At 42.0% G+C, this 10,000-nt stretch overlaps 1 protein-coding gene across 4 annotated transcripts in view; it reads right to left on the bottom strand.

The window, feature by feature from the left end:
* Positions 1–10,000, bottom strand: part of LOC133632646 (zinc finger protein 239-like) — a 57,166-nt gene that overhangs the window by 4,604 nt on the left and 42,562 nt on the right. Inside the window, exons 3-4 of one of the 4 annotated variants that reach the window (XM_062025194.1) lie at positions 7,939–8,361; positions 780–1,078 (exon numbers count right to left, since the gene is read on the bottom strand). In XM_062025194.1, the coding sequence (XP_061881178.1) occupies positions 780–1,078; positions 7,939–8,361 (722 nt within the window). Of the gene's footprint in view, positions 1–779; positions 1,095–7,011; positions 8,362–10,000 lie in introns of those variants that run through there. The other 3 variants (XM_062025196.1, XM_062025195.1, XM_062025193.1) reach the window with 3 other exon arrangements.

Here is a 10,000-nt window from a genome sequence, read left to right as displayed (position 1 = left end):
AAACACGTTGTACATATTTATTATTTGCAGGAAGAAATAACAGTTACAATTGTGTGTGTATCTTCCAAGCAAGAAAGAAGTTTGATCACATCACCATGGGACTAACTGACACACTCCGCTTCACTGCAGGTCCGCAAGCCACGCCCACCCCCCACAGCCACAGAAGAGGAAAACTGTCCTTTCCCGGGCATGATAAAGTCTTAAATAATGTCAAACACGTAGCGTTACAATAACCAGGAAGATAAAGTGTTTGTCTCACACCTACTAATCAAGCATTCACATTTTGCCACAACACACATCGGGGAAAGTCCTATCTGGAAATACAGCCATATTAACTCCTAAACTGCCATTTTAACACACACCAAACCATCAGCACGCATCCAATGCTTTCTCGTGGCCACGAGAAACTTTTTATTAAAAAAAAAAAAAAAAAAATTAATATATATATATTTTTTTTAAATAAAAAGTTTCTCGTGGCCACGAGATACATGTCTAAAAAAAAAAAAAAATCCCATGTCCCTTTAGGGGCTCCATAGATATACATTTTTTTTTAATATATATTTTTTAATGACAAAAAGGGCATTAAACAAACAAAAAACATGAACAAATAAATAAAATAAAAATAATTGACGGAGAGATCTAAAGTTGATCTAAAGATTTAAGTGTTGGAATTAAAACAAAATTAAAAAACAATGTATGACTTTTTTTTACAGTTTTATGAGTGGGACCCTTTTGGGCTCGTGAACGCCAGGTTGCTGGTGGGGCGGGCGCGGTCTTACCGTCCGGTTGCAGGGAGTTTCTGGTCCCCTCGGGGTGGGGCATCCCGCCTTTCTTCCCGCGTGGGGTGTGGTCTCTCGCTGGCTTGGGGGCTGGCTGTCCCCTGCTTCTCCCATGCCTTGTCCTCTGCCGGGCGCGTCTGTCTCCGGCCTGCTGATGGCTCTTCCGGGCGGCACGGTGGGCCCGGTTCTGGGGTTCCTGTCACTGGCCGGCCTGGCTGCGTGGGGCCGGTTGTCCCTGGTTCCCTGGGCGCCACACCTGCTGTTTTGGGTTGGGCTGTCTGGGTGGCTGGGGCTGTACTCTGGCTCCCACACATACTGGGAGTCAAATATATTGTACATACAAATACACATGCAGTATATCCTCACATACACACAATTATTCATACATAAATACATACACACAGGCACACATAGGTACCTACGTTTATATTAATTCGCTGCCATGTTTTATAGTGCCCCTCTGGTTCAACACTGGTCCCTCCTTGGACAACAAACTAGGGACGCATCATTTTGGACAAAAGTAAAGTCACTTTTTGTCTTTGAAAACTAGATTTTTGTGTATATATGTACAAAACCCAAAAGCAGTGAAGTTGTCACGTTGTGTAAACGGTCAATAAAAAGAATACAATGATTTGCTAATCCTTTTCAACCTATATTCAATTGAATAGACTGCAAAGACAACATATTTAATGTTCACACTGAGAAACGTTGTTATTTTTTGCAAATATTAGCTCAATTGGAATTTGATGCCTGCAACATGTTTCAAAAAAGCTGGCACAAGTGGCAAAAAAGACTGAGAAAGTTGAGGAATGCTCATCCCACAGGTGAACAGGCTAATTGGGAACAGGTGTGTGCCATGATTTGGTATAAAAGCAGCTTCCATGAAATGCTCAGTCATTCACAATTCAAGGATGGGGCGAGGGTCACCACTTTGTCAAAAAATGCGTGAGCAAATCGTTTAAGAACAACATTTCTCAACCAGCTATTGCAAGGAATTTAGGGATTTCCCCATGTACGGTCCGTAATATTATCAAAAGGTTCAGAGAATCTGGAGAAATCACTGCACGCAAGCAGCATGCCCGTGACCTTCGATCCCTCAGGCGGTACTGCATCAAAAAGCCACATCAGTGTGTAAAGGATATCACCACATGGGCTCAGGAACACTTCAGAAAACCACTGTCAGTAACTACAGTTGGTCGCTACATCTGTAAGTGCAAGTTAAACCTCTACTATGCAAAGCCAAAGCCAAATATCAACAACACCCAGAAACGCTTCGCTGGGCCCGAGCTCATCTAAGATGGACTCATGCAAAGTGGAAAAGTGTTCTGTGGTCTGACGAGTCCACATTTCAAATTGTTTTTGGAAACTGTGGACGTTGTGTCCTCTGGACCAAAGAGGAAAAGAACCATCCGGACTGTTCTAGGCGCAAAGTTGAAAAGCCAGCATTTGTGATGGTATGGGGGTGTATTAGTGCCCAAGACATGGGTAACTTACACATCTGTGAAGGCACCATTAATGCTGAAAGGTACATACAGCTTTTGAAGCAACATATGTTGCCATCCAAGGAAGGTCTTTTTCATGGACGCCCCTGCTTATTTCATCAAGACAATGCCAAGCCACGTGTTACAACAGCGTGGCTTCGTAGTAAAAGAGTGCGAGTACTAGACTGGCCTGCCTGTAGTCCAGACCTGTCTCCCATTGAAAATGTGTGGTGCAATATGAAGCCTAAAATAGCAGAAGGGAGACTGTTGAACAACTTAAGCTGTACATCAAGCAAGAATGGGAAAGAATTCCACTTCAAAAGTTGGTCTTCTCAGTTCCCAAACGTTTACTGAGTGTTGTTAAAAGGAAAGGCCATGTAACACAGTGGTAAAAATTCCCCGTGACAACTTTTTTGCAATGTGTTGCTGCCATTAAATTCTAAGTTCATGATTATTTGACAAAAAAAATTAAGTTTACCAGTGTGAACATTAAATATCTTGTCTTTGCAGTCTATTCAATTGAATATAAGTTGAAAAGGATTTGCAAATCATAGTATTCTCTTTTTATTTACCATTTACACAACGTGACAACTTCACTGGTTTGCGGCAAAGATGGTTTTGCTGTCCTTCTGCTCGCCTGAAACCAATAACCATCCTTATCTGCAAGCAGACTCCCTCTGCAAATGGCCGTGCTGTAAACAGCCTAGTGAGACCAGTGCAGTGCAACATGCCCAATCCTGCCCTTTCAAGAACACCTGGAAGTTGAACTCCCCTCCGTGACCGCCGAGCGGAGCGACCTCCAGACCTACAGAGCGAGACGTAACACACACTCATGGACTGCCACACACAGATATACACACTTATATGACACAACGCTCCTCACTCAGTCAGATGGAGCTTGACAGGTGCAGCAAAGAAAAATGGGCATACATGTTTGATCATTACTGTTTAATTATGTTTTTTGTAATTGTCCTGTCCAGCTACTCAGGCAAATTATATTGTTGATGTCTGCTGTACAGTATTACTTTACAAAAGAGAAGTGTAGGATACTTACCTTGTTGCCTTATTTGTATTTGACTTTATTATATGTATTTTTATTATCATTTGGCGCAGGAGGGGATAGAAAGAGGAAAAAAAGAAAACAGAGGGGGAAATTGCGGGGACAAGAGGGGGATAAGACAGAGAAACAACAACAATAACAATGACAACAACAAACACAACAATAACAACAACAGAACAGCTTAAGTGAATAGGATATGTACAAAAATGAAAGGAAAAGTGAAAGAAAAGAAGCAGTTAGTGAAGTAAATATTAATAACAATGAACATTATTACACTACAAATGGATCAATACAAATACCAATAGAAATAGCACTATTGATAATGAATAATAACAATAATTACCTCTATTATCAACAATACAATTGTTTCAAGTGCAACAGTACATATACTGTATACATACATATACACATACTGTACATATACATTCACTGTACAAACACACATATACACATACTGTACATATACATTCACTGTACAAACATACATATACACATACTGTACATATACAAGTACATATGCACACATACACTCATGCACATAATCACGTTTCATCAAACATAATTTAACGTTGTTGCCCTAGGGTAAACTGGATAACACATGGCACACTGGCAAAGCTTAACCTATTGTTACTATAACAATCTACAAGGTTAATATAGGTTGCTTCTCTTACTTCCCCTCCATTTTTCTGCATTCTTTTGTATCTGTAGTTATTGTTACGTATATGTATTGTTGCATTTAAACAACTGTATTGTTCATAATAGAGGTCAATTATTGCTATTGTTCATTATCAATAGCGCTATTTCTATTGGTATTTGTATTTCTGTAGTGTAATAATGCTCATTGTTATTTCTGTATTATTATTTATCTCGCTAACTGCTTCTTTGCTATCACTTTTACCATCATATTTGTACTTATCATATTTGCTGATGTTGCTCTATCGTTGTTGTTGTTGTTATTGTTGTGTTTGCTGTTGTAGTTTTTGTCTCTCTGTCTAATCCCCCTCTTGTCCCCACAATTTCCCCTTCTGTCTTCCTTTTTTTTCTCTTTCTATCCCCTCCTGCTCCGGCCCGGCTGCACCAAATGATAATATAAATGCATTTAATGAAGTCAAATTCAAATAAGGCAAGAAGAGAAGTATCCTACACTTCTCTTTTGTAAAGTAAATCTGAACAGCCGATATGGGCATCTACATCAACTATATGATTTGCCTGAGAAGCTGGACAGGATAAAAAATAATAATAATAATTTAAAAAATAATCATGTTTCATCAAACACATATTAATGTTGTTGCCCTAAGGCAGGGGTCGGCAACCCGCGGCTCCGGAGCCGCATGCGGCTCTTTGATCAGGCTGATGCGGCTCAGCTGCATACTTGCCGACACCCCCGATTTTTACGGATTTCAGTGCCTCTCCCGGAAATCTCCCGGGGCAAACATTCTCCGATTTTCACCCGGACGACAATATTGAGGGTGTGCCGTGATGGCACTGCCTTTAACGTCCCCTACAACATGTCGTCGCGTCCGCTTTTACACCATGCTATCTGCGTGCCGGCCCGGTCACATGTAGTATGTGGCCTCTGCTAACACACGTAAGTGACTGCAAGGCATACTTGGTCAACAGCCATACAGGTTACACTGAGGGTTGTGATATAAACAACTTTAACACTCTTACTAATATGCGTCACACTGTGAACCCACACCAAACAAGAATAACAAACACATTTCGGGAGAACATCCGCACTGTAACACAACATAAACACAACAGAACAAATACCCAGAATCCCATGCATCCCTAACTCTTCCGGGCTACATTATACACATCCCCCCCCCCCCCCCCCAACCCCGCCCACCTCAACCGACGCACGGAGGGGGCGGGGTTGGTAATATGTACAAAACCTAAAAGCAGTGAAGTTGTCACGTTGTGTAAATGGTATATAAAAAGAGAATACAATGATTTGCAAATCCTTTTCAACTTAAATTCAATTGAATAGACTGCAAAGACAAGATATTTAATGTTCACACTGAGAAACTTCATTTTTTGGGGGGAAATAATCATTAACTTAGAATTTAATGGCTACAACACAAAAAAGTTGTCACAAGGGCATTTTTACCACTGTGTTACATGGCCTTTCCTTTTAACAACACTCAGTAAAGGTTTGGGAACTGAGGAGACACATTTTTGAAGTGGAATTCTTTCCCATTCTTGCTTGATGTACAGCTTAAGTTGTTCAACAGTCCGGGGGTCTCCGTTGTGGTATTTTAGCCTTCATAATGCGCCACACATTTTCAATGGGAGACAGATCTGGACTACAGGCAGGCCAGTCTAGTACCCGCACTTTTTTACTTTGAAGCCACGCTGTTGTGACATGTGGTTTGGCATTGTCTTGCTGAAATAAGCAGGGGCGTCCATGATAACGTTGCTTGGATGGCAACATATGTTGCTCCAAAACCTGTATGTACCTTTCAGCATTAATGGTGCCTTCACAGATGTGAAAATTACCCATGTCTTGTGACACGGTCCGGGCGCATTCCAATGCGCATTCATCTGTGCTCTGCGCTGCACGCGCCACTCTTGCTGCAGCAGGCGGCTGCAATCAATCAGCAGTCTGATGAGACGCCAGTGCAAACCTGCGTTCCGGCCCGAACGTAGCTACCTGTTCCCGTACAGTTAGCCGACATCTCTAGCTCTATGCTTACTCTCTCTCTCTCTGTTTTCTCCTCCTCCGTGTTCATTTGTCTCGTGTTCCTGTGTCGTTCCAGCAGCATTCCTCCGTTTCCTGATAACGAGCTGTGTGTCTCGTCTCCCCGTATTCCCTCTGGTTCCCTCGCTGCTCTTTTGGATCTCGACCTCCCGCCTGGACACGGACTTTGACGCCTCGTTCCTGCCCCTGACCTCCTGCCTGTCCCTGGATTTCAGAGCTTGCCTTGCCCTCTTGGACTTCCGCACCTCGCTCAACTCTACTGGTAACACGACTCAGTTAATCGCTACACATATTCACACCATACACATATTCGGATTAAGTTTCACACTTCATAAAATTGTTATTAATAAATACAGCAATGCATCTGTGCCATCTCCTTCTTCCCCGCTGTACCATAAAACCTTGGGAACTAATACACCCCCATACCATCACAGATGCTGGCTTTTGAACTTTGCGTCTAGAACAGTCCAGATGGTTCTTTTCCTCTTTGGTCCGGAGGACACCCCGTCTACAGTTTCCAAAAAGAATTTGAAATGTGGACTCGTCAGACCACAGAACACTTTTCCACTTTGCATCAGTCCATCTTATAAGAGCGAAGCGTTTCTGGGTGTTGTTGATAAATGGCTTTGGCTTTGCATAGTAGAGTTTTAACTTGCACTTACAGATGTAGCAACCAACTGCAGTTACTGACAGTGGTTTTCGGAAGTGTTCCTGAGCCCATGTGGTGATATCCTTTACACACTGATGTCACTTTTTGATGCAGTACCGAGTCATCAGGAGACACATCATTAATTTGACCAGTTACACTGTTAAAATTGGAATACTCCACTCTGTTCCATCTCCTCCCATCTTTTTAATCATCCTCCATACCTCCCCAACAGGCGTTCTTTTTCCCGTTTGCTCAAAAAGATGTCTCCAACTTGCCCGTTTAGTTTGATGCACTGTTCTTCTTACCGGTGTTTTTTAAAGTGAATAAAACAAGGTAAGCAAAATAAAGTGAAACTTCAGTTTACACCTTTTCAGAGACAAATGTTTATCAATATAATGCACATACTTGACTGAAACAAAACCACTAATCCAAAATAAATCTCATCTGTAAATGTTAGAAGCATGTTAACAAGATGGTGTTACACACACACAACAATGATGTCACACATGATATATGTGGTGATTGTTAATAAATTAATCAGTTTATTTACATTCTGCAGTTTCATTTGCTGCTGCTGTTCTCACCAGCACACGTGTGTTTCTTAGACTGGTACTTATAAGTGAATCTTTCATCACACACACTGCAACTCAACACTTTCTCTCCGGTGTGTATTGTCATGTGTACTTTCAGATCACGATTTTGTGTAAAACCTTTACCGCACGCTGAACATTTAAAAGGTTTGTCGCCGGTGTGCAATTTAGTGTGTTTTCTGAAATTCCCTCTCTGGGAGAATCTTTTACCACAAAATGAGCACATGAATGGTTGTTCTCCGGTGTGCGTTCTCATGTGTATTTTCAAGTCATCTTTTTGTATAAAACCTTTAGCACAGACTCGACATTTAAAAGGTTTCTCTCCGGTGTGTATTTTCATGTGATTTTTAAAATGATGACTTTGGCCAAAACCTTTACCACAGACTGAACATTTAAAAGGTTTTTCCCCGGTGTGCATTCTCATGTGTATTTTCAAATTTGTCTTCTGAGAGAAGCTTTTACTGCAAACTGAGCACTTGAATGGTTTTTCTCCGGTGTGCGTTCTCGTGTGTACTACAAAGGTTGTTCGGTCGCAAAAGCTTTTGTTGCATCTTGAACAGGTAAAGGGTTTTTCTCCGGTGTGCGTTCTCATATGTGTTTTCAGATGACCACGGTGGTTAAAAGTTTTGTCACAGTGAGAGCATTTCAAGTGCGTGTTGTCGGTGAGACACGTCTTACCAGCTTTAGAGTCGTCAGTGTCATCATCTGCTTCATCATCATCAGTGTCAGGAGAGTGAGATGTCGTGTTGTCACTATCTGATAGTGGAGCTATGTCTGCTAATGATCCTCCACAGTGGTCTCCATCAGCTTCTGTTGTCATGCTTGGAGGATGCTGTGCCACATTTTCCTCCTGAATGTGAGGGGGTTGTGGCTCCTCATTCTCCTCTATGTGAGGGAGCTGTGGGTCCTTTTCTTTAATTCGGGGGGGATCTGGCTCCTCGCCTTCCTTTTTAAAGTGAGGGGGCCATAATTCCTCCTCTTCCTCTTTAATTTGAGGGAAATGTGGCTCCTCTTCCTCTTTAATTTGAGGGGGCTGTCGCTCCTTCTGCTCCATCCTGGAAAACGAGTCGTGCTGCTCAGAGATATGTTCTTCACAGATGTCTGCAGAAGACAAACGCATCCTTTAGAAAAGTCCAGCTTTACTCAGTCCCACGAGTCATTGTCCTGCAACTCTGAAAAGGTCTCTGCCACGTTGACAATCAAGATGTCATAACCATACCGTACATCAGGGAATAACAGAAGCAATACCGGTACCAAAATGTATTTTGACACTTTGATACTTTTCTAAATAAAGGGGACCACAAAAAATGCCATTATTGGCTTTATTTTAACACAAAATCTTAATAAACATATATTTATTTTTGAATAGAGCACAACAACAGAACACCAGTGAGGTTTGCCGGACTACGGAGTGGAAATCCGGGGTCAGGTGCGTGAATGGTAAATCTATGCGGCGCACAAAATCCAATCGAAGCTCTAAACATAATAAACACATTTATTGTGTACCAATTTGCAATGCAACTCTGTGAGTGACAGATAAAACAATGAGACGTTTTAAGGAGAAGGAGGAGACTTGAATCAATAATCTTTTTATTGAGCAAAACTGACTACTATCAGCTGTTACCGCAACAAAACTACTATCTAGCAAAACTGGTCACTTTCTGACCAAGACGACAAAAGTTTTGGGAGGGGTTGGTTTTTGCATTCTAATTTGTAACTACAAAATTCCCGCGGAAATTTTGATGGGCCTGCTATCCGCGCCCTGGACCTCTGGCCCGGGGTCACCGGAAGCCGGCATGCTTTGAAGATGGTGCCGAGTGTCTGAATCCGTGAGTTTTAGGTGTAACTGTACAAAATGAGCCACAGAGATAGCCTAAAACGTTAGCATGCGCACGTTAAAATGCTAACACTTAGCATGTGTGCTAACGATGGCATTCTAGCAATTAGCATGTCTCACATTTTAAGTAACACGGCTGTAAGGTGTACGGCTGCGGAAATAGAGAAAAAAAGTGTAAAAAGATTAAAAAGTTAGCATGCTTAAGTTAGCTCAGTAGCATGCGATTGTTTGCATGCTAACAGTTAACAAGCGTCACATACCAAGTTATATGACCCTGGGATAAATGTTTGGAAAACTAGCTCAAAGAGTTAGCATGCTAGCAAGCTAACATTAACTGTAGCTTTGAAGATGGTGCCAAGTGTCCGAATCCGTGCGTTTTAGGTGTAACTGTACAAAATGAGCAACAGAGCTAGACTAAAACGTTAGCATGCTTACATTAAATTGCTAACATTTAGCATGTGTGCTAACGTTAGCATGATAACAGTTAGCATGTTTCATATACCAAGTTATATGACTCTAAGGTGTATGGCTGCGGAAATAGAAATAGATAATGTTAGCAATCAATTCTACCCGTAAATGACTTTTAAAATGCATCCACAGACCGCCAACAATACTTACTTTACGTTCCGTAACCTGTAAGCATAGCAACACATTGGCATGCTTCGCTATTAGCCGTAAGCTAGCTACGACGTCAGCACCCTAATGTTACGTTAATGTGAGGCTCAAAGGCAAGTAAATCTCTTAAATGATATCTTGGCCACATTGGGGCCACATTGGGGCCCGCATTGGGACAAGAGTGGGACCACATTGGGACCACAGTGGGACCACAGTGGGGTCACATTGGGGTCACATTGGGGCCACATTGGGGCCACATTGTGGCCACATTGGGGCCACATTGGGACC

Source organism: Entelurus aequoreus, linkage group LG17 (genome assembly GCF_033978785.1).
Source record: "Entelurus aequoreus isolate RoL-2023_Sb linkage group LG17, RoL_Eaeq_v1.1, whole genome shotgun sequence".
Taxonomy (NCBI): Eukaryota; Metazoa; Chordata; class Actinopteri; order Syngnathiformes; family Syngnathidae; genus Entelurus; species Entelurus aequoreus.
This window is presented reverse-complemented; position numbering and strand designations above follow the sequence as displayed.